The 25,429-nt window shown below is 37.5% G+C and overlaps 1 protein-coding gene across 4 annotated transcripts in view; it reads left to right on the top strand.

The window, feature by feature from the left end:
* Positions 1-25,429, top strand: part of ATP8A1 (ATPase phospholipid transporting 8A1) — a 101,924-nt gene that overhangs the window by 5,761 nt on the left and 70,734 nt on the right. For 2 of the 4 annotated variants that reach the window (XM_042467496.1, XM_042467495.1), the window contains exons 2-7: positions 10,919-11,033; positions 14,057-14,156; positions 14,661-14,759; positions 15,817-15,862; positions 17,658-17,698; positions 21,434-21,507. In XM_042467496.1, the coding sequence (XP_042323430.1) occupies positions 10,919-11,033; positions 14,057-14,156; positions 14,661-14,759; positions 15,817-15,862; positions 17,658-17,698; positions 21,434-21,507 (475 nt within the window). Of the gene's footprint in view, positions 1-10,918; positions 11,034-14,056; positions 14,157-14,660; positions 14,760-15,816; positions 15,863-17,657; positions 17,699-21,433; positions 21,508-24,097; positions 24,172-25,429 lie in introns of those variants that run through there. The other 2 variants (XM_042467494.1, XM_042467498.1) reach the window with 2 other exon arrangements.

Here is a 25,429-nt window from a genome sequence, read left to right as displayed (position 1 = left end):
ACCAACTGGGTGACCTTGGGCAAGTCACATGCTCTCAGCCTCAGGGAAGGCAATGAAAAACCTCTTCTGAACAAATCTTTCCAAGAAAATCCCATGATAAAATCCCATAAGCTGAAGACATCAGTACTGAATAGTGGAATCCTGCTTTTTAAATGCAGCTTTCCAAGCTCTGAACTACTCTACAACAATGAATTTGTTGAAACAGGTGCACTGTAACTGAAAAGCACTTTATATAATTAGGTGGATCATTTCTAAGAAGACGTTTCATACTCTGCCACTGCAAAAAAGGCCCTGTCACCTGTACTTTGCAAAACATCTAAAAGTGAACAGAAACCAATACTACAAATGTTGATCTTCAAGCTCAGGCAGATTCATAAGTGACTAGAGAGTGTGTGTTCAGGGATGAAAAGGTCAAAATCAGTGAATCAGAACAAATGAACTTTGATTTATAATAATCCTACAACTTTCTTAGATTTAAAATTTGTAATATTTTCTTGGGGAAAAAGTCTTCAGCTCTCTACTGTGGTCTCTTAGATCACTTGAATGTATCCTTCAGGCCAGAAATCTTATCAATAAATACTCTTCATGTGGCACTCTTTCTAAAATTATTAATCATAATTTTATTATTTGCTTTAAAACTGCCAATCTAAAACAAATTAATAATAGAGTCTGATTTCAGTTTTTCTATTTTAGTCACACTTTCATCCTGGACTTTTGTAAGTAATAAAAATATTTTTGAAATATGAAGAACACCCTATCTTAAATACATGGCATCAGAGTCGATCTTTTGTTTCAGTGAAAGGTAAGGACTCAGGATATCTGTTGAGGGTTGGTAACAAAAGTGAGTTGTGATAGTGTAAATCCCACTTATGCCATCATAATTCACTAGCAGGATGACAGCCAAAATGGGAAAGTAATATGTTCTATCTATTTTATTTGTTGTTGTTTTTCATTTTAAAAGTTCATTAAGCCATATTGTTTCATACATGATCCTTTAGAAGTTGCCCAATCTAAGAAATAAACATATAAAAACTCTGGTAATGTCTCAGATGTTAAAGGAAAGCAGAACTTGTTCAGTTTTAAGGCTTTACTATCTTGCACATCTCTCCAGTACTGAATAGACTTAATAGTTGTCTTGGGAATACCTAACACTATAGCAGTGGGGTCACTTAGGCAGACAATTGAGTGGAAAAATACTAGATTTACCATATATGGGTCTACATTGAGCTTTCAAAACAAAAATGATATAAAACTTAAAATAGCTCATGTATTCCCTTGTTTTGAGGTCACATCCTTCATCTATTTTCTTCTTGCTGAAAATCAGACGTATTCCATAGGCCATGCACTGGTCAAAGGTTGGGAAACTATAATGTAAACAGTACTGTAACAATGTTCCTTGAATTCTCTTGCTTTACAGGAAACTCATGCATTTAATTTTAATTTGCAAACTTATAACTGGCTTTTTGGAATCCGTTGACATAATGGGAAATACATATGTGTAGACAATTGCTGGACTTTATCTTGTTTCCCTGTCATTTAGAAAATTAATCCCCCGATTAAAAAGGACCACATTAACGTGCCTTAAAGTTATCTCTAACTTATGGTGACTGTAAGGTGAATCTATCACAAGGTTTTCTTGGCAAGATTTGTTCAGACGTTTGAATTTGCCTTCCCCTGAAGCAAAGAGAATGTGACTTGCCAAAAGTCACCCCAGTGGGTTTCCATGGCTGATCAGGGATTCGATCCCTGATCTCCAGAGTCAAGGTCCAATGCTCAAATCACTATACCATGCTAGCTCTATATAGCATATATTGGCTTAGTTGCTACTTCTAGTGAGAATATACCCATTGAATCAATGAAATTTACATAAGTGTTGATGTTTGAGGGTCTTAGAGGTTTCTCATTCATATGGTCACTGTAAGTCAAAGACCTTGTCTGCACTGGTCAATACTCCAGAATCAGCCCAGAGTATCCTGGCCTTGCAACTGCCCCAACCGGCCCCCATTACATCCTCAATTTTTGGGCTCCAGCAACTGTCTGCACAGGTGTTCTGCTGGCCTCCCAGTGCATCCACCACCACTGCAGATCGCTTGCTTCTGGGGTTAGAATGAAAATGGTTACATGCTGAATGCCTCATTCTGCCTTCAAAACAAGCGACTCATGGTGGCCATGGACATGCTGGGTGGCCCAGCAGGACGCTTGTGGAGACAGCCACTGCTGTGTGCAAATGTGGCTCCGGATCTTCCTGGAATATTCTGAGCAACAGGTAAGTCATTTATTTCACAGTAGCCTTGCTAGGCCCCGATTCTGGTGCAGGGCATGCCAGATGCTGTTAGAACTGACCACACTAGAACCAGGGTTCAAGCCATGCATTGTTGAATAGGAGGACACCAGAATGCAGGGGGTTGGGGGACTGCCCTTTAGACCCATGCAGACACAACCACTGTTGATTTGATAGGAAACAGCAACAACAAAGTTCAATCAGTCAGTCCACTCTAGCTGGGATGTAAGCAGTTAGATGTAAATTTACAAGAGTCGTTGTTCCTGTGCCCTCTGCCATTAAACAAGGAAGAAATCCTCTGTGATGATTCAGCAGTTGATCCAGTGGGTGTACTGCAGTTGGCACTAGCAATTGAATTTAAGCCAGAGTCTTTGTTTTTCTATTATTATTATTTTCAAAATAGTATTTAAAGGATAAAATGGTAGAAAGTTTTCTGTCTCTAATAATGATCAGTCATTTTCAAAATTCTGTGTACTGTTTCATTAGAAACTACTCCAGTACTCAGGTCACAAGAGGTGCTATTTTGAAAATGTTAAACACATCAGCAAGTATGTCTTAATTTGTATTATTTTTAATTGAAGACCTAGATTTTCAAGAACTTTTATATTCTTCACAACAGCTGGAATAATTTGTCCCGAATCTAACAGTTAATCCTAACTAGAATAAATTTTATTGAATCAGTAGGCTCTACATATGTGTTGACTTACCAGGTTGTCATCATTGGGGCTAATAATTGGGTTTACACCTTTCTTTTTTAACAAGAAGTAGAATCAGCTAAAGTAATTTTGATTGTACAACATAGGTTTTGTATCTTTGACAAATAGCATCCTCTATATCTTTTAGAAAATAAGACGAGATGTTTTCTGGTTTTTATCATACAGGAAAGCAAGACCAGGAGATCATAACCCTTTGGACATAGAGACACACATATATATGTATTGCTCCTTCTCTCTCTCTCTCTCTCAATTGGGGTTGGCACCTGCAGGGAGGCTGGAGATCAATTGTTTCTCCTGCCCTTGACAGGCACACATATTGCCTCAAGAATGTTCAAACACGCCTTTTCTATCAGCGATATCTAAGCCAGAATAGCCACTGGAAATGATATTGTGTCACTTCTAGTCACCATTTTGGCCAGGATACAGCAAAAATAGATGGTATTTGGAAGTGGTGGAATGGTATGGTGATGACTTTGGAGAGGTGTGTTTTTGTTGCAGGCGTGCATTTGAGTATGGCTGGAGTAGTGGTAGGCTGCCCCAAACTTGTTCCATTTAAAAGGGGGGGGTGAAGGGGCTTTGAGTGACTGGCAGGTTTCTGGAGATGCAAAAGTGGGGGCCAGGGTTGCACGTTCCCTGCCCCCACTCTAGACATGCCTATATTTGCATGGCATACACCCACACTCATATTATTGATAAATAAAATTTTCTTATCTATTTATGTTGTTTTTATTTGCTGTCATTTCCTACTTATGATAACCTAAGGCAATGGTATCATAGGGTTGAGAGTGTGTGACTCGTCCAAGCTCACCATGGCCGAGAGGGAACCACTACACCACACTGGCTCTTCTATTTATATCCCAACCATATCCGAGATATCCAAAATAGCTAAATCCAGATCCATAATCCTGAAAGTCTTCCAATTAGCCAGCAAAATATCAATTTCTAATTGCAGAAATGGCAAATTAGGATTTGATGAAACTAGCTTGCCCAGACACCAGGCTTTGATCCTGGTTTGAAGGATTTGATTTGTTTATGATTTGAGCAAATGTCAGTTTACTACATTTTCAATCAGTGGTAAACCAGAGGAAGAGCCTAATAAATTTATTTACATAACACCAAAAAGCAATTTGGTTGCATAGTGGCCAAAGTATGTACCGTATGTATGGAAATCAAAATTGGAGATAATGAATATTTAGAAGTGGTTTTGCCAGTTACTTCCTCTGAAATATAGCCTGCATCACCTGGTATTTGTTGGCAATGCCCCATCCAGTTGCATCATTCTTTTCTAGAAAGTCTCCAAGAACCACAGTGAATGGCTGTGGACCAGTACTTGTCCATGGACTTCCACCTTGAGTAGCACTGTTCTCTAAAAGAACCCCTACATACATGTATACTCAGAAAGTGTATGTACCTGATAACAGTCATGGAATAGGAAGGAAAATGTATTAAATTCTGGAGAAGATGGGAGGGGGGGCTTTTGCAGGACTGTGTCCAATAGAAATTGCAAATGAAGTTTTGGAAGTATAAGTTAAATCTCCCTTATCCAAAATGCTTGGAACTAGATGTCCTTTGGATTTTTTAAGATTTTGGAATATTTGCATAAAGAGCTATCTTGGAGATGGGACCCAAATCTAGACATGGAAATCCTTTATGTTTCATATGTCCCTTATACACATATACACTGAAGGTAATTTTATACATCATATTTTAAATAATTTTGTGCATGAAACAGTTTGTGTGCACTGAACCATCACAAAGCAAAGATGTCACTATCTACAAAAAAGCAAGCAGAATTCAGTGACATTTATAAATACCCCCCCCCCAAAAAAACCCAATTAAAACTAAGATGTGTAACACTGGCCAAAAACAGATTGCCCAAAAGCTCTGTGCTGCCCCTTTGCTCGCCAAATTGGGGCTGCAGCAACCACATGCCACGGCCCTGATCCAGTGTTTTTGCAGCCCCAAAAGAAGTGGCAAAATGCTACTCCTTTTGGGGGTGGAAAAAAGCCACCTTTGCCACTGTGGCAACAGCTCTTCTGCATTTCTTTGGTGCAGCGTGTGTAAACACTGCAATACAGAAACATTGTGATGCCACCCGCTGTCTCGACGGGTGGGCGACGTGACATCGCTTTGGGAGAGAAGTCAGGACTTGCGGCATGTGGTCACCACACCCCACTCCACTCTGACGCTAGTGTTTCTTGCTGGTCTGTGCAGCCCCATTGTTAAAAATTGCCCTTGTAGAGCAAAGATGTCTAATGTGAGTTTCTATGTTCAGAAATAGAATGCTTCTGAGAACCAGATGCTGGAGGTAAATAGCAAAACATCTTCATAACCTGCTTATGAGCTTCTAAGAGTAGCTGGTTGAAGTGGAAGCAGAATGTTAGACTTTGAATCCATACACTCTTACATATACCTTCTTGTTTAGAATAATAATAGCCACAGGAATATTTTTATTGTTCGTTAGCTATTGGGGTGTGGGCAGGAGAAGGGAGAGGTTAGTAATCATTCTTACACTGAGCAAAGTATAGCCTAACACAACCAGGGATGTTGAAGAAAAAGCATTTCTTTCATTTAGTAACTAATATAATCTCATGTCAGAATAATCAACAATTTCCTTCTACTAGAGATATCCCAGTAAAGAAGATCACATGCATAGAATGGATCCTGACAAAAATGCTAATTGCAGGCTTATTGCTAATATCTGTCATCTTTTTATTCCAAGTATAACCTCTTGAATATAAGCCATCCTTTCATCACTTCTCTCTCCACTTTTGGTGTGCACATAGTTTTTTTTTTTCTTTAGATGTAATAGTATATGTGTGTGTGTACATGCTTTCTTTGTATGAGTTCTTTATGAGGAGATAGCATTACAGGTGTGTAGACAAAAGCAGAATACGAATGCTCAGTTTTTCCCTAAAGATTCGAAAACCAGACTGTATGGAGATTTGATTATGGTAGTTAGGAGTACATCTTTAATCTTCATGTTCAAGTTAGTTTTTATATTCAAGAACTAGTTATCATGCTTCTTCTTCCTCTTGTATTTTATTCTTCTAAATAAAAAAGTGTGCAGTGAAATGTATAAATGTTCTATTTAATCATGTTAATACTTTAATCAGTATCTTTCAAGTTGTCTGTGTCTTAGGCTAAACAATGCTGTCAGTTGTGTTGTGCTCAAAGTATCAGGAAAACCCTTTCAATTGTGTGCTTTTATGAAGCAAAGCACATAACCAGAATAATCACGAAGTTCAGCTTTTTTGGTTGCACCATTTCAGAATTCACTTGAGGCATTTTGTGAATTAATAGTACACCATATGACAATATTTCCTCTACATTAAAAACTAGTAAATCAAGGGAGCAGGCTCTGGCCTAGATTTGTCTATGACATGTGACATTTATATGAGTTTTTTTATTTTTAATGTAAACATAGTACAATAGATGTCTTAGCAACAGATACATCACATGCGCCTGTCTGTGACAGCAATCTAATTGGACACATACATGGTGTCTTCAGCTGCAGTGGGATGGTGACAAACAGAAGAATTAAATCAGACTCCTCCTTTCCAACTGATAGGTGTAGTTAGCAGGATTTTGACGAGGCTCTGTTTTGCAAGAAAATGGCCTGGAAATATGCAACCTATGTAGAGCACATATTTCCATAGACTGATCCTCATACAGTTAGACTCCATATCCACGGATTCTGCATCCAAAGAATCACATCCACAGCTTGAAAATATCCCCTCCCAAAATTACAAAAAGCAGTTTTAACAATGGTCATTGGTGGACAAAGGCAGCAAGGGAGCTGTTGCCTGCAGTTAAGGAGAGTACGTAGATGAATGTGGGAAACAGAGAGGAATGTGATGAACAGAGCAAGAGTTCCCTCATGAGGATGGGGGTTAGATAGTGTTGAAATGTGTGTTGTGTGCCAGGAATTTATCCACAGACTACAGTCCATCAGCAATGGGTTGAACAAACATAATGGTTGCCTGGTAAATGAACCTATCCCAGGATTTTCTTGGCAAGATTTTTTTTTAGAAGAGGTTGCCATTGCTTTCCTCCAAGGCTAAGTAGAGCTGTTAAAATCAATAGGATAGAAATTAGTCATGATTAAGTCCCATTGTTTTCTGTGGGTACACTCTATGTATGACTAACTTAGGAGCCAGTCTGGTGTAGTGGGCTGAGCGTCGGACTATGACTCAGGAGACCAGGGTTCAAATCTTCACTAACCCATGGAAATCCACTGGGTGACCTTGGGCAAGCCACATGCTCTCAGCCTCAGAAAACCTTGTGATAGGGGTGCTATAAGTCAGAAACAACTTGAGGACACAAAACAGCAACAGATGACTAACTCTGGATTTAATCCTTTGTCTTTAATATCACTATCAGATATTAATTTTGAAATGGAATATTGATAATAGTAAAGTTGTTGTATGATTAAAACTGTTGGCTACATCTTTGATAGAAATAAAAGCTCACAATTTCACCACTTGTATTTCTTGACATCAAACATTCCATTCTGCAAAATACACTGTAAGAGTGTATTGCTACTTCTGTCTGTCTGAAATATACTGGAATAATTGTAGAGGTTCTATCAGATTTTTATAGGCTGGTGATGAAAATCCCTACCCTGTCACACAGTCTGGATGCAATCCAACATCTTTTCAACATAGTGTAAATATCTGCATGTGGAGATACACTGTAACTCCAATGCAGACAAGGAACATTACAAAACACATTTAATGACTGGTCGTCGTTATGCAATGTGCAGTGTGTAAACACAATGTGCACCATTGTTGTATGCACAACTCCACTTCCACTTCTGCCAGCAGAATATGCCAGTAAAATAATTTACCTTGTGATGTGACTTACAAGTGCATATGCCATTAACAAAATGCCATCTCCTTTTTAGTAAAATGTTTGGATAAATACACTCCTCCTCACCCTTTAAGCCTCTCTTTGAGGGTTTGTTATGTCAAGATGTCTAACTCTTTGAAGTGTAACAATCTCAAAAATACGAAATAGATATATGGAACATAAAGAAGAGAGCATGTAAGAAAATCAGTAGAAACTATACATGTGAAGTGACAAATCTGTTTTTGGCTTGGCCAAATTTGTTTTGAGCAAGCATGTCAGTGGCTGTGTGCCAGTAATGGACAGGATCACAACTCAGAAGCAGTGTAGCAGATCAGAGATAAACCTGATCTAAAGTCAAAGTGTACATTGTTGAGTTGCCTCCCTAAGATATCAGCAGTGCAAGAGTGTTTGGGGAAGGGCTCAGTGCACTTGCAGCTCAAATGGAGCTGCACCCAGCTAATCTCACTGAATACTCAGCAGCTCTAAATAACACTGGCAGCAAATACTCTTGAGATCTGGGAGCAACATCTGTCACTTAGTGTGAAAGACACTCAAACCAGCCCAGAGACTGCCTCATTTTATTGAAACTTGGAATGGGATCGTGACTACACTTTTACATGTCCCTTTGTTGTGGTTGACTGATTCCTCACCCCCTTGATTTCTGGACTGCTAATTACCCATACAGCTTTTCTCTCTCCTCAAAGTGAATTACATCAGTTTGCTATGCTGTAAAATTTACAGGTACATAAGTAAAAATATTTTTAAAATTTCTTTGAATATAACACTGAAGCCACACTTAATTGGCCAATACTGAATTGCCCCCCTCCCACCAAATATTTCAGCTCAACTGCAAGCAAGTCTCAGTTTACACAGGGGTTGTGCTCTTCCACTTTTGATTTAAATTGAAACTGAATGGGGGGAGCCAGTTTCATAGGGAATCAGTGTAAACCAGAGAGAATGCATTCTGGTGGAGATGAACTGACTACAAAAGTCAGTGATTTTACTCAGCCAGTCACCAGCTTTAAAGACATTTAAAGCATAAAACCTCACACAGTACCTTTTCCAGGCTATAGAATTGTGCATATGTTATCCAGGGGGACCAGACGAGGCAAGGGCAATAACAAGGCTAGCGTGGATTGGCTTGCCATTAGACCACAGTTCCTCTTCAAAGGAGCACATGGGCAGAGAATAACTGGTATGAAAAACTGTGTTTTTCTGCTATATCTTCACCCATAGGGTTTCCATAAGGAAGAGAAAGAGAGGTAGCACTTCTCTTGCTGTGACTTCAGCAGCTGGTGCAGAGGGCATATGAGGAGGAGAGGCATTACATCTCATGCTGTGTCCTCTCCAGCAGACTTGACAAATGAAGAAAACACATCAGAAGTCAAGAGACAGCACATGTTCCTCTTCAGCAGAGTCAGGACTGGCAAAAAAATAATGACAGGATTCAAGTCTTTTCTTCTCCACTCCTCTAAGCAAGCAAAGAAATCCCCCTGTAACCAATAAGACTATTTGTTTTCTCTCTCTACCACTCTCCCAACTCAGGGGTTGTCCACATAAACCAAATTGCCTGTCTTCATGTTGTCTAGCTTAGATTAAGCAGACCTAAATACCTGGGGTAGGATCGGGCCTGATCCTGTCTGTTTAGACACAGATCCTGAGGATCTGGCCAATCCTGGGTAGATAGGCTTTATCCTGGGATAAAAAAAGACCTGGTTTTGCATAGGGTTTCACTGTTTACACCCCCACCAGTCCTCCTTACCTTAATACTCAGTGATCCATCTGAGAAGCCCCCCAGTCACTGTGTCTGATATGGAAATGGGGCCCCAGGCCATGTAGGTGCAGCTAGGTGTCCTGTTTTCACGTCATATTGGCAACTGGGTGCTTCTCAGATAGACTGCTGAGCATTAAGGTAAGGAGCGGCATGCCAGTCCAAGATCTCTGGGTCAACGTGGAGCCAGGTGTCTGAACAGCTGCCCATCCCCATGCTGACCCATGAACCAAACCAGGTGAGCACCAGGGCCAGGATAGCACGGGTTCAGCCCATGCTATCCTTCCCATTTGCTGAGGCCCTTAGGCAAGGAAAAGCAACCTTTTCTTACTGCTCAAAACTCCAGACAGCCTCGCCCTCTCACCTCACCTTTCAGCTTTCCCATCTTGCCTATCTGCACAGGTGTGATGGGAGAGTTGTAGGTTTGTTGTAGGAAACTTTGTTGTAGGAGAAATGTTGTAAATATAAAATATCTTAAACGAGGGAATACAAATTATGACTCATTTGTACTTTTGGTAATTGGGGGGAAAGGACAAAATAAGTACTGTGAAATCAGTTTAAAGGAATATGTTCTTTGATCTATGGGGAGCCAGTAAAGGGAAGGCTCATATCTACTGTACTTTAATTTGTGGAATTATAATGTATGATAGGACTTATACTCCTAATGAATGAGCTTTCATGGAAGGTGTGTGTGAAGAACTATAACACAGTTGAAGTGTAACTGAAGTCATTGAGCGAACTGAAACAAAGTCAATTTGTAACGAGTGAAGTGATGTACACACTGTAACCACAGGCTTTGAGAACCAACTACCAAAAGAGTAGAAGAGAAAAATTATTTTCTTCTTGCTCACAAAAGAGTGGCTTGAAGTGATTTATAACTAACAACATTAAAACACACTAACAAGCATATTTATTAAAAACACTTGATAAAAGGAAATTGAAAAAGTAGGAAGACCTAGGATTAGAGAAATAGTTCTGAGGGAATAAAAGCCTCAAACTATTTAGGAAAAGTCAGGAGAGGAATCCTGTGTAACCCAGTGGTCACACCTGTTGAGCAGATTGTCATGGTCAGAACACTTCTTCTATAGTTGTAATGCTCCCTACTGGTGTGGGGGACTCATTAAAATCATACACCTCTGGAGAGCTATGAAATTCATAGTATAATGGGATTATCCAGATACTCAGTTATTCCGTTGAGGCCTTGGTCTTACTATGGCATGGTGAGATGTAATGGATTATCAATATAATTGCTCCCAAACAACATAAAATTATATTAATTAATTTACTAATATTTTACAGGATATGAGAAGACAGATGATGTTTCAGAGAAGACTTCGTTAGCTGATCAGGAAGAAGTGAGAACTATATTTATAAATCAACCCCAGTTCTCTAAATTTTGTAACAATCATGTCAGGTATTTATAACTTCTTTATAACTTTTTAATGTGAGTAATTATAATTTAAGAAGAGAAGTTATTTGTGTACAGTTTTAGTAAACAGTGTCCAATTTGGTTTCAAAGAAAAATCTGGTAGGAACTATTGTGTTCAAAGAAGCATTTTATTTACTCTTGTCAAAAGATTTATGTATCAATTCACCTACTAAGAATTATTAAATCCTGAAAAGGTATTTATGTTAAATTCTGAAATATATGCATTCTTAATATTTGTCAGGTAAAGTAAGAAACTGTAGAGAGACAGATTGTACAGGTTGGTCTTGTTTAATCCTCTTAGTACAAGGCACCAGTGTGAAAACATTTTCCTAATTACAGCAGTTCCCTCTAATCATATACAGTACATTATTGTTATGTGATACTTGTGTAGATCAGATTAAAGACTATTGAAACATGATATAAAAGCTCTGGCCTGTAAGGCTGATTTATCCTGCCAGGCCTCTTCATTGATCCCCTGGATAGAATCCCCATCCACTCAGAGACAGTTGAGCTGGAAGGAAGTCAGCTTGGTCAAGAGTGCCTTCTTAAAGACACCTTGAAGTGCTGGTTCCTGAAGACTTAACATGCCACTAGCATTTCTGGTCAGGAGGAATGAGGAAAGAGAGAAGCTGACTTATTGGAAGTCATTTCATGGTTCCTGGCATGCTTGAAGCAGTGATTCCTGAAAGCTGCCTTGGCATTTCTGGTAATCCTAGAGCACCTTGAAAGTACAGTTCGTGGAGGAGCAAAGACAGAGCAGCTCTGGTCGTTCTGGGGGCGGGGGCGTATATGTGTGTGTATAAATGGGGATGTATTCATTTATATGAATGGAGCTGGAAGAGATATAGGGGCTGAACAGACAGGCCAGAAAAGCCGGCTTCCAGGCAGCTTGGAGGCATGGTGTTTTGATGGAGCATGCCTCCAAGACATCCAGAAGTTGCGCTGGGCAGTCACACAGGGTCAGCTTACAGCTGTTCCGGAGGCATGTCATTTTGATGACACCTGCGCCCGGAGCAGCTAGAAGCCATCCTGGGGTTGTGCTGGGACCACCTAAGGTGGCCCAAGACTAGCCCAAAAAGGAGCAGATCTTTTCCATTCTTATTTGGGCTGGCGGCAAGGTGGATTGGAGCCACAGCATGTACTTGCTGCAGCTTTGGGGCAAGAAGCTCTGGGGTGGTCCCAATCCGCCCTTTTGGGGCACTCTATTTCGCGCCATAGTCTCATTTTCCTTGTGCAACAATGTAGAGATGGTTGGAAGAAACAAGACTTCCTTTTTTTCTCCCCTAGCTTGCTGAGTGAGACAGCATTCCTTGGACTGCTTAATAAGCATAAAGAAATAAAGAGAGTTTTATCAAAAGTGGTTCAGATTCTTTCCAACCTGCAGTATAAGAGTACAGAGGCTGCTGAAAATCCTCCTTGCTAGAAGGTCTGGGGCATTTGTTCCAACAAGCTAGCAGGTTAAATTGTGGATACCTTGTTCAGGGGGGCAGTGTCTGAATTTTTCCTTACAACCTAAGTCTGCAATCTGCAATATACTGCCACCATCTACTGGAGCTTGGAAAAATAGCAGAAATAAAGATTCTGGGATACACATTTGGCTAAGAGCAAATAAGAGAAAATGCAATAGACTTTTTCAGACACCTCCAAAAATGAGAAAAATATCTGGCCTCATCTAAGCACTTTGGAGGTTGTAGAACAGAATTATCTAGAGTGATAATAAATTAACAGCCCTGAAACCTCTCTATTTCAAAGAGCATAAAGCATAAGGACAAACTGAGATTTTTGTGATTGTGTTGTTATTTTGTTAATTTTCTTTTAATATAAAACAAGTTTCTTTTTGTTTCACTCTTTCATGAAGGAAATAAAGTACTTAAGGAGATGAATAAGAATGGAATCAAAAGAATTGTGACTTTGTAGCTCTGTGTACAAAAGCAACTTTGGGCCTGTGGATTTTGGAGTATTTGCACATACATGAGAAGATACCTTGGAGATGGGATCCAAGCATAAACTTGAAATTCATGTTTGTTCTGTATGCTCCTTGTAACTGGAGAGCCAGCATGGCATAGTGGTTTGAATGTTGGGAGATCTGGAGACCAGGATTTGACTCCCAGCTCAGCCATGGAAACCCATTGGGCGACCTTTGGCAAGTCACATGCATTCAGCCTCAGGGGAAGGCAATGGCAAACCCCCTCTAAACAAATCTTGCCAACAAAACCCCATGATAGGTTCGCCTTTTTGTTGTTGTTGTTGTTGTGTGTTTTCAAGTCATTTCCAACTTATGGTGACCCTAAGGACAACTTATTATAGGGTTTTTGTGGCAAGTTTCTTCATAGGGGGTTTGCCAGTGCCATTCTCTGAGGTTGAGAGAATGTGACTTGCCCAAGATCACCCAATGGGCTTCCATGGCTGAGCTTGGTTTTGAACCCTGTTATCCCAGTGTCCTAGTCCAATATTCAAACCATTACACCATGCTGGTCCCTAGGTCGTTATATGTCTGAAACAACATGAAGGCACACAGCCCAATGTTTACCCATGTAGAATATTTTCGATTTTGGAATATTTCAGATTTCAGAATTCCAGATAAGGAGACTCAATGTGTATGTAAATTATTGTTTTATTAATAGTAAAGTATGAAGCAATGAATTATTCTGTATTTTATTTGGTAGTTTACAACTAAAGTATGGCCTAATTGAGCATTATTTTCTTTTTTTAATTTAGATTCCTTACAAATATGTACAGTATATGTGTGTGTGTGCCCAAGTATCCCCTTTTCATATAATAATTAATTAAAAGGATCCATGACATTAACGCCAAAACACATAATACCTCTGACAGTAATAGTTGGCACATTTTTTAAAAAAAGGATCATATGAACTCATAAAACTAGAATCATTCCTCAAATGTGTCGAACTCTATGTACACAGTGGTTAGTAAATTCTGAATATATATATTGTGTGATTTTTATCTCTATTTCTTAACTTCATACAGTTTTAATCTCTGTCTCTTAGCACTGCAAAATACAACTTAATCACATTCCTGCCGAGGTTCCTCTATTCCCAGTTCAGAAGAGCTGCTAATGCTTTTTTTCTTTTCATTGCATTGCTTCAGGTAAGCTAGATGAGGTAAATATATATTTAAAATATTTACCATAATCATTACTGGTCACAAGGAAATTGACTGCTAACTATATAACACTTCAGAGAACCTTTCAGTAGAATTTCTTGTTCTACAGGAATTTTTTATTGTCATATTGTATAATTATAGCAATGTATTCAAGATCATGGATGACTGTTATGAAATCTATACTTAAACTCACTTTAAAAGTTGTACTTGTCATACTGCATAGGAAGATAAAATGGAGAATTGCTAAAAGAAAAGGGAATAGTTCTTGTATTTACTGTTGAGAAAGAGGTTTAGAACTAGTAGAGCAAATGGAGAATCTTTGAGTACTGTACAATTATGTGTATATGGAAATAAAATGTTGGCTTTCCTACCTTACATTTAAAATGGGTTTAATGCTGTTTTTATTTTTATTTTGTACTTTTGCTTATAATAATTACATAATACTTCAGTTGTAAAATGAAGTTTCTTCCCCCCTCTTTTGTTCCTTAGCAAATTCCAGATGTTTCTCCAACGGGACGTTATACAACCTTGGTTCCTCTGTTATTTATCTTAGTTGTAGCAGCAGTAAAAGAAATAATAGAAGATGTTGTAAGTACTAAATAAAATATTTTCTAATTATTAAGTTTTTGTACTTAATGTTCAAATATTTTTTTTCAAGTTAAACCAGTTTGCTGTAGTGGTGTCTATATGTAAATCACCTTTCCTGAATGGTACATGGAACGTTTACAATTTCTAAAACAATGACAGATTTTGTGCTTATTTCATTTTCTGTGCAGCAAGGAGGAAACATTGGGCTGTGAGACAGACATGTATTATTTTAAATATAAAATACAGTACTTGTGATAGTGGAATGTTTGCACACTAAGAGGAATAGGAGCAGAGCTGACACCAGTGATTCCATTATCTTCTGCTTGTTTACTACTTTTTTATAGTTTATAATTACAACAATTTCCTTCTTAATCAAAAGTCTGCTTTAGATAATTTTAAGAGTCACTCAAAATATGTCATTACTTCTGGGGATGACATTTAAATTACTTAGGGCCCTTTCAACTATAGCACTATGGTTCTACTAACTGCTATGTTGTGGAATTTTCACTTTAGGGATGGCTATTTAGAATTCTCAGCCAGACAGTTCTGGTACCTCATAGACATGCAAACCCCCACAATCCACAAGATGTTATTATGGCAGTTACAGTGGAATGATAAATATGTAGTGTAAAATGCACTTCCTTTTTGAATTGTTTGCTTTAAGGCAGACGATGCATAATATGTTTCAAAATGTGATTTGCGAAAAATAGTGTACAGTAGTTGCAAAAAATGTGTGAATTTGCCAATTCACTAAGATCACACATCTGTATTCTATCACCTCCCCCCACCCCGCCATCAAACTGGAAAGAAGTGTAGGAGGTTGCTCTGACTCCTGAAGAGGATGATAAAAAATAATGCATCTTGTTGCTTTCCAAATCCCTATAAAGTCCAGGAGAGCACATACCTTCTGTCAGGTTCAGAAGAAGGGTGAAGATACTGAAGCTTGAATACAGACCCCTCAGTGGATGGCTTTTACTTATAGTTTTCTTTTTATCCTGATTTGCACAGTGCTACCTACAGCAATCTAAGATCTAACGATTATTCAATTTTATTTCAGAAAAGACATAAAGCAGATAACGCTGTGAACAAGAAGCAGATACAAGGTAAGAACTAGGGCTGTAACGATCATTCGTTGCAGTTTGGTAAACAAGTGGATTTTTGTTTACTCAACTCTTTTAAATTTTTATTTATATTATTTATATTATTTATAAAAATTTAAGAGCCAAGAAATTTGGTACCTCTCCAGCCAGGTGTCAGAATCCTCAGATGGTTAATTTGCAAATAAAGTAACGGGGCAAGAATGTCATTGGAAATTTAATGTTCTGGATGATGTTATGATTTTATTGCCTCAGTACTAATTTGAGCAGTTAAACAGCAAGGGTGCAATTGAATCTGTCTCACACATGGGTCTACATTTGTTGTTGTTGTTGTGTGCTTTCAAGCAATTTCTGACTTATAACTCCTTCAGCTTAAGAGAGGAAGGCAAAGGCAAACCCATCTGAACAAATCTTGCCATGAAAACTTTGACATGTTGACCTTAGTACGGTCATAAGTCAGAAATGACTTGAAGTCACACAGCAACAACAACAGTTAGATTGTTCATTATGGTGGGTCTTACAATGAGAGTGAAGTCATGCAAACTGCACTGCTATTAAGGACATGAGCATCCACGGATTTTGGTATCTGTGGAGGGGGGGGTCTGGAACGGATACCCCGCAGATACCAAGGACCAACTGTCCTTATAATTCAAAACCTACAAATGTTGTCAGTTTGTTCCTTCTGTTTCTTGTAAATACCTCCAAATGGATTCCTCCCTTCTGCAAACTTGTCTATTGATTTATCTTTAAGTAACGAAGTTAACTTATCCATCTCGGCTAGTTCAAATGTTTTCACAATCCAGTCCTGGATCAACAGCATTTTTGTAGCCTTCCAGAATTGTGCATTCCTGCAGCCATAGTCAAATATTTTATCAATTTTCTGTGTATTCTCATAGAGTCATCTAATAAACCCTTGTTCACATTGTCTCCCAACTATTTAATTCAATGTTATGTCCCAACGTTTGAACCCATTCAATAATATACTCATTTATGTTTTCCTTTTCTAATTCTAATTCCAGCAACATACTATACATTTTCTGAATCAGATGTTCATCATTGGTGCATAACTGAGTCTCAATTTTTGTTCTTTTGGAGTTCACAACAGTACATTGTCATTGTGATATATTTAAAGTACAGCTTATTCTGAAAATTATTGCAAATTGATTTTGCATCTTAATATTTTATTTTATTTTTTACACATAGAGCTAAAATGCTTTGAATTGTAAGGAGCTTCTTTTGTTTTGAGAGCTGATGAGGAGCAAGTAAAAAACAAAACAAAACCAAATATAATCAAAAGAAATAATCAATTAGTAAAACAAAGGAAATTATTTTCTTGAATCCAGTCACAGAGCTAGGTGGACACAAGGTACTCATACCATTAAAAACTATTCAAAAAAGGAAGGGAATTGCAATGAACTGACATTGTACATTGACTTACATACAAATTTACCTGCAACATAGTTTTGAGAAATAATCTATGGGATGGAAGTATATGAACACTTACTTCATCTTAAACCTATTATTATTCTAAAAAAAAAAAATCATAAGCACTTCCCCCCAATTTTCTGGAGGGATGGGGACTGGGGGAGGAACCAGTTTGCCTTCTCCCAGGCCTTCACTTTTCTAGTAATTTTATATAGTTTACATTTTAGTTATTTCATCTGCTTCCCGTTATAATGGAATGTGTGGCTGTTTTTGTTATTTGTCAACAATTTAGTTAAGAGCATCAGTAAAATGTGCTTTTGTTTTATTTGAAATTTCAACTTCTGTTTTTTTCATTGTTTGCCTTTTACTTTTATAGTATTGAGAAATGGAGCTTGGGAAATTGTACACTGGGAAAAGGTATGTGACCTTTTTATTATTTTTTAAATTAAATATATATATAATGGCTTGGATCCAACAAACTGGGAACATATGGAAAATACTGACTGAGCAGTTCACCAGATTTTTGCACACACATGAGTTGAATATTTTTTTGATAGGTTTGTTGGTAGGTTTTATGCTGTTGAAGAGTGTGGAAAGGCTCTTGTGCGAATGGAAGAAAATCTTAGGATTTGCAGTCTTTCTGTGCAGCAATGTGGTATTAACTGTCAACACTTCTGCTCTGAGCAGAAGACAATGTGCATATGGAGGGCTTTTTGGATCCAAACTATTATGTTTGCCATGTTGATTTACTTTGGTTAAATTGCCTTTTACTGTTTAATATAAACATTTTTTTAAAAAAATTCATGGGTTACATAATGTCAGTGTAAATAATACCACTGACATATAATCCATTAGAAACAAAAAGCTGCTTTTATCTGTTAAAATTATCTGCAGTTATGCATGCAGAAGCAGTGGTGTATAGGAACTGGGGAGAAGAGTCCAATGCCTTTTAAAGAAACACTGGTGGGGGCAGGAGTGGCACCCTCTCAACTATTATTTCTGTACAGTCTAGTTATTTCCCACTTTTGGGCTACAGAATTTTGGGCCACTTGTCCTGTTACCTCTGAACTAACCTGCTGCCTCAGTGTGATGGAGAATTGGCATTCTCAGTACTGAAATAAGATTTAAATGTCAGCTCCTTGAAATGTAGATGGGCACTGTTTTTTATTGTAGTTGTTACCATCATCAAGTATCTTGGTCTGGCTTCTATAAGTATTAGTAGCCATCAGAACTCATTGATCAGCATTCGAAGAAACCCTTATACAATGTTGTTCATCTATACCTAGAGATGTAAAATTTCTGGAAATTTTGTAACCATGGGGGGAAAACGTGGCAGGTTTCGGTTGGAGGGGGCAGAAAAAATGGAAATTATCAGAAAAATTGAAAAAAGCAACATTACCCCTTTTTACATATTGAAAATTACTCTGTTACTTTAGGAACATAAAATATGATTATGTACACTTTGATTTTAAAAAATAAAAATTATTACAAATGATATATTTAAAGACAGTGTATTAATACAAACAGAATTTATTTATCAAATAGACATAAAGCACCCATTCCCATAATAAGAATTGAGGGGGGAGGAGTGTGTGGAAGGGAAGAGAATCTAATAGGCATGAAATTTAATCAAACTCATTTTCTGAGTTCTGGGCTGCATTTGCACTGCAGAAATACTTCAGTTTAACACCAGTTTAAGTGTCGTGGATCAATGCTAGGTAATTTAGGGAACTGTAATTTGTTGTGGCACCTGAGCTCTCTGATAGAGAAGACTAAATATCTCATAAAACCACAGTTCCCAGAATTCTATAGCATTGATACATGACTGTTAAAGTGCTGTCAAACTGGATTATTTCTGCAGTGCAGATGCAGCCCTGGTTATCAGTATCAGTTTCAGTATCTGCTTCTGCTTCGTTATGTTTGTCATCTTTACAGTTCTCATGAACTTCTAAAAACCAACATTTTACCCAAATTGAAACAAGCTTCTCTTGATCTAGTCTGAACATTTCCAAACATAGACCAGATTCTTTCAGTGCCCCGTAAAGGAAGAAATGCATATTGCTTTTGCATTGGAGCGTTCAGTTTGTAACCTAGGTCTGGCTTGTCCTCCTCATTCATTGCACAGAAATTAGAATAATCCGATAGTGTACATGATTTTTAGAAGTGATTTGGAAAATATATGAACTCCTTGTCTTAAAGATTTTATTCATCATGCTAAAATAAAACATTCCACAATTGATTTTCTTCCTTTTTTCAATTTTTTCAATTTTTTGGAAAAAAACAAAAAAGCCTTCAGGAAAGGAACGGGAAAAACCTCAATTTTTCCCCATTTTTTCCATTTTTTTCCTGGGCCTTCACATCTCTAACTGTATCAGAAATTTCCATAGCAAAATGAATTCCTACAGACCTTCAGCTCAGTATAAAGATTATCTGAAAGGATTTTTCTCTGTATTACTGAAGGAACATTGTGCTAGTAAAACATCTTAATTTAGTAGCAATGCCTCTCTTAGGGGTGGAACAGATGGCTCCTTTGCAGTGGCTTCCTGGCAGCTTTGGGACATGTCATTTAGATGACACACATCCCCAAGCTGGCAGGAAACCGCCGTGAAGTCTCCTGCCTGACCACACGGTGGACAACTTTGCAGTATGGTGTTTATACGCTGCATGCCACAGGTGTGCCGCAAAGCCGCCACAGCGACAGAAAAGCTGGCTATTTGCCAGCTCAAAAAAGGAGTGACTTTCTGCCACTTCTTTTTGGGCCGGCAAAATGCCGGATCGGATCCTCAACATATGATTGCCATGGCCCCAATCCAGCTTTCTCAGGGGTGGCTTGAAACCTCCCCTTCAGGGCCGTCTCTTTTGGCCCTTACTTATCAAGCATAACTGTTTTAACTGACCTGGTGCAAACCTCTCTCTGATTTGGCTGTTCATTAAATTAACCGTGAATCTGTATTGCAGGGTTTTGTTATGAGTAAATAAACTGTAGGCATCAGGAATGCAAAATTCGGTTTATATATTTTTAATTTTATTGAATATTATATGGTCAGTTTTACTTACAAGACAAAGATTAATTTGCCATTTAGAAATTTAATTAGATGGGTTTGTCTGTGTATGTGCCTTCAAGTTGCCTGTCAATGTGTGATGACCACATGGGTTTAATCATATGGTTTTCCCACCATATTAGCACCATTTTTAGCCAGCAAATGCTTTTCCAAACAGTGTCATTGTAGATCTCAGCACAATGATACTGCTGAGCAGAGCCATAATCCAGTTATAGAGTCCATGCTTTGTACACAGAAGGTCCTAGTTTAAGCAAGAGTAGGGTAATGCAGACCTCCATACTACTTATTGGACTATTATTCCTAGCATTCCTTGCCACTGCCTTTGCTGGCTATGACTGGTAGAAGTTGCAGTCCAACAGCTTCTGGGACTGCATGATTCCCATCCTGAATAAAAGAATAATAGATTTGAAACAGATGGGCCAAATAAAGAGGCTTCCAGCCTCTTCGGGAACATGGTGTTTACATGAAGCACACCCCTGAAGCTGTTGGAAGCTGCACCAAAGCCACAAGACCTGGTCCAAAAAGGAGCAGCCAAAAACTACTCCTGCTGGTGGCCCAAAGAAGACAACTGCGGCAGCCTGCTTCAGGAATAGGCCATCCAGTCACTGTGGTCCCAGCCTGATCAGGGCCAGAGTGGCCTTTGGGCTCTCCTTGTTGGTAGTCTGCTTCACTCCATAGTTTCTAGATATAAGAAAGATCTTTGTCTCAGGCTTTGGAGAACTGTTGCTTATCAGAGCAGACAATACTAATCTAAATAATAGATCTGAGGTCTGACTTGTTACAAAGTAGCTTCATAAATTCATATCACCAGACTTTGTTCAGGCATACTTTTGTCTCTATGAACACTATATTTCATTGTTCAGAAAATCAAGGCAGATATTGAGTTTGTCAAATATAAGTAGAATATAGGCTGATGTATCTTCATCTCAAACAAAATCGAGTGAAATGCAGGTGCCTTTTCAATGCTTTGCAGATTTCAGCCTAAATAGTTTCCCTTTGTTTTTAGATAATGCATATTTAAGTAGATTAAACAGTTCAAAGGCTGTTCTGTTAGTTTCATATTATTAACCAATTCCCAGTTTTCTTTCAGGTAGATGTTGGAGATGTAGTGTTAATAAAAGGGAAAGAATATATACCAGCTGACACTGTACTTCTCTCATCAAGGTAGAGATGCTCATCAATGCTTCCAGTATAGGGGCTTTCTCCTCCTGCCTTGACTTTATAATTAGTCCAAGGAAATAAAGAATAATCAGAAGTACTGTTTACCCCTAATCCCAATTGTAGGTAAAAAACAAATTTTTACTGAAAAATTACTGCATAATATTTAAAATAAATTAACTATTATGAATGGATAAAATCCTTTGGGATAGGGGCTACCAATGTGTTTAATGATAATATCTTATTTCTCCTAATTATTCATAATATCAACATGCAAAATACTACATTGACTATTCTAAATATTTAATATTAGTAGTTGCATATCTGTATTTCCTTGGATAATGTGATTTACAAGTCCATAGTGAATATATAGAAGCATTTTTTTTCAAAATCTATTTGATTGGGTCATTATCAGGGTTTGAATGGGCTACTTTAATAATCTTAAATGTTTTAAGTGAACAATTCACAACTTTTCATTACTATCAGATGAAAATGAGACATCCATTACTTGAGACTATATTTGAATAAGGCATTGAAATAAATTCTTTACCATATGAAATGGATTCTAGATCGATATATAGAAACCTTTATGTCTTAAATGGCATGTTTTCAGCATGAGTGTCAGTATTTCCAATGTACATCACAAGTCTTATAAAATATTCCATTGTGGCAATTCCAAATTTTACAACAGACAAGAATGAATATCAGTCAAATACAGAGCCAGAGAGATTTTTAAAAGTAGTGTGTCATAATTTTAGGTTTATATAATTGTTTTCTTTCTTTGCTTAGTGCAGTTGTGGGTAACTATGATGGGCCAGTTTTTGTCCCTGAGTCCCAGTGGGTGACATAAACTGGCAAAGATGCCAAAAAGCCCCACTAGAAATAAAGACAGGAAGCAGCTAGAAGTTCACTTCTGATCTTGCAAAATACATGTTTTTCTTAATGTTAGAAAGTGAAGGAAGCCTGTGCAACCTCTTTAAAAGATTAATTGCTGCTCATGGGCACTTCCACAAGAAGCAAGTCACTCTTGTTTGGGCAGAGAAAGGGCAGTCTGGCCACATAAGGAGCCTAGCATATGAGTCACATACCTATACTGTATTTTCCCAGCTCCTGTTGTCATGGGTACATGCTCCTCTTGTGTAAAAATCTTCTCCTTTCTTTTCATTGGAACCTGCAGTTTACAGTTACATCCCTCTATATGTAGGTAGTCCTGCTAGCATTGAGGATCTGTAAGCAAGGTGGAGTTTAATGTGCATACTGGATTTTCTCACAGAGACTGCTAGGTCAAGGAGCATGGCTATACAGCTTGCATTATTCCCTGAACTATATTTTTCTCTTAGACAGGGAAGTGAAGGGTCTGGAAACCATGCCTTATGAGGAAAGACTTAGGGAGCTGGGTATGTTTAGCCTGGAGAAGAGAAGTTTAAGAGGTGATATGATAGTCCTATTTAAGTATTTGAAGGGGCATCATATTGAGGATGAAGCAGGCTTGTTTTGTGCTGCTCCAGAGAATAGGACACGGAACAATGAATGCAAGCTACAGAAAAAGAGATTCCACCTCAGCATTAGGAAGAAAACATCCTGATAGTAAGAGTTGTTTAACAGTGGAACACACTCCATTGGAAAGCGGTGGAGTCTGCTTCTTTGGAGGTTTTGAAATAGAGGCTGAATGGCTAACAGCTTTGATTGTGAGTTCCTGCATGGCGGAGGGATGGACCTGATGGCCCTTGTGTTCTCATCCTACTCTATGATTCTATAAATGTAAATGTCGTTTGCACACTTACCTGCGAATAAACCCCATTAAACACTGTGAGGTTTACTTAAGAGTAAATATGCATAAGATTGTATTGCAAGCAACATTTAGCTAAAAATAAATTGTCCTGAAAAAAAGCACAAATTTGTTGTAAAAAATATAATAGGATTAGAAGAAATAAAAGTATAAACTAGTGGAAACAATCAGTCATTTTTATTTTAAATCAGTCATTGTTAATTTAAATCAGTTACCATCAAGTTCCAAATACCCATTTTATATAATTTTTATTAACCATCTAAATGTGCTCATACAAACAAGTTTTAATTAAAAGAAAATGTTTATTTGGAGACACTAGGAAGGGATTATTTTTTTTAACCATTAAGGTCTTTTTTAAAAAAGGAATTCTTAAAATGTAGGTGATCAAAAAGCAATGAATTCTAGGAGTTATTGGTTCTGCTCTTAAAAAACATAAATGAAACCTCTATCTGGAAAAGAAACCAACAGAAGTATAAATATTACTCATTTTCTGTCCTTGCAAAAAATAATTTCCAGTCTACAGTATCTGACTTGTAATTGTACATTTTAAATATCTAGATGCTTGCATTTTAACTATTTACTTATATATTTTTGATCCTTGTGTCTGAAAAAAAATAATATATTGATTGTAACCATATTTTTTCCTGGTCTGATTTAAATAGATTTTGAAAAAAAGCAGTCAAATCATTTATTAATATTATTGTATAGTAATTTCCAACTTTCTCTTTTTCTCTTGTCCATTTGGTTTCCCTTCTACTCCATTTTCTTGTTGTTCTGTTACAATCATTTTAAAATTGGGTGATATAGGTTGCTGTTGGGGAAATAGTGAAAGTGACCAATGGGGAGCATCTCCCAGCTGATCTCATCAGTCTGTCAACAAGGTTAGAATGAAACGGCCTCAGAAGTAATGTGTATGTGGGTCCTCATGCACCAAATTAAGATACAAAAAAAAAGGATTTCTTACAAAAATCCTTTACAACACGACTATATACAAATTAATTATAGAAAGAATGCTTTATTAGAAGAGGATGGGAGTAAAAGAGAATTTTGCTTGTGCTGAAGCAATAGCAGTACATTGATCTCAGTTAAAGATCTTGTAGAGGCTGTTGAGGTTGTCATCCTATACAGACTTACAATTACATAACTACTGATTTCAGTGGACTATACCTCTGAGCTTAAATGCATAGGATTACGCTGAAATTAGTAAAAACATAAGCATATTCAAATACGCAATATTTGTTTTTCTTGTTTTCCTGTTATGCATACATAAATACTATGCTTATTAAGAGACATTATTATAAACTAAATTGAAACATTTCTGTGAAGACTATATTTGAATTTTAACTAATGTGCATATTTATACTTTAGAGTCTAGAGAATCTCTTGTTTTCAGTAACTTTATATAGCACCCCAAATATTAGCTATTACCATATTTTAAGACTTGTAGAGGACCCTCTGCACTATTTAAATATCATTCTCATTGTATTGCATGCTGTTGGGAAACAGTCATATTTTTGCTCACAGAAATATTGCATGATACTTCAGATTTTGAATAGTCCTTGTGCTGTGATTGCAACTGACTTTGATTTTACTAATCAAAGAGCCTGATTTATCTGAGAAGTGAATATCATCAGTACCTCTAAGAATGTCTGTAATGGAGCATGTTACTTTGCTTTTATGTTTTTGCTGCCTTGTTTATTTTAAGAATCCCACAAAATATGCAGCACAATGCTATGCATGTTCACTCAGCCGACTCTGATCAATGGGATTTAATCTTATCTAAATATGCACACAGTTGTTTCCTTACAGTGCAATTTTATACATGCCTGTGGAGATGTAAGCCCCACTGAGTTCAGTGGGACTTACTCCTGGCCATACCTATAAAAGCTTACAGCTTCAGTGTTATTAAAATATGAAAAAATTGTTGAAATTTATGGTCAAAATATTGTCCTTAGTTCTAACTAGAATACACCATTTGAATTACTGGAATTTCAACAGGTCTATTCTGGTTGAGACTAAGGAGTTTATCACATGGGGGACAATTGGAAGTATAAATGGTGATTAACATGTGATAATCCCACAATTGCACTAATGGTTTTCACATGACATTGTGTTCAAAGTGCTATTATCCCATGAATA

The sequence above is a fragment of the Sceloporus undulatus genome, chromosome 5 (genome assembly GCF_019175285.1).
Source record: "Sceloporus undulatus isolate JIND9_A2432 ecotype Alabama chromosome 5, SceUnd_v1.1, whole genome shotgun sequence".
NCBI classification, from domain to species: domain Eukaryota; kingdom Metazoa; phylum Chordata; class Lepidosauria; order Squamata; family Phrynosomatidae; genus Sceloporus; species Sceloporus undulatus.
This window is presented reverse-complemented; position numbering and strand designations above follow the sequence as displayed.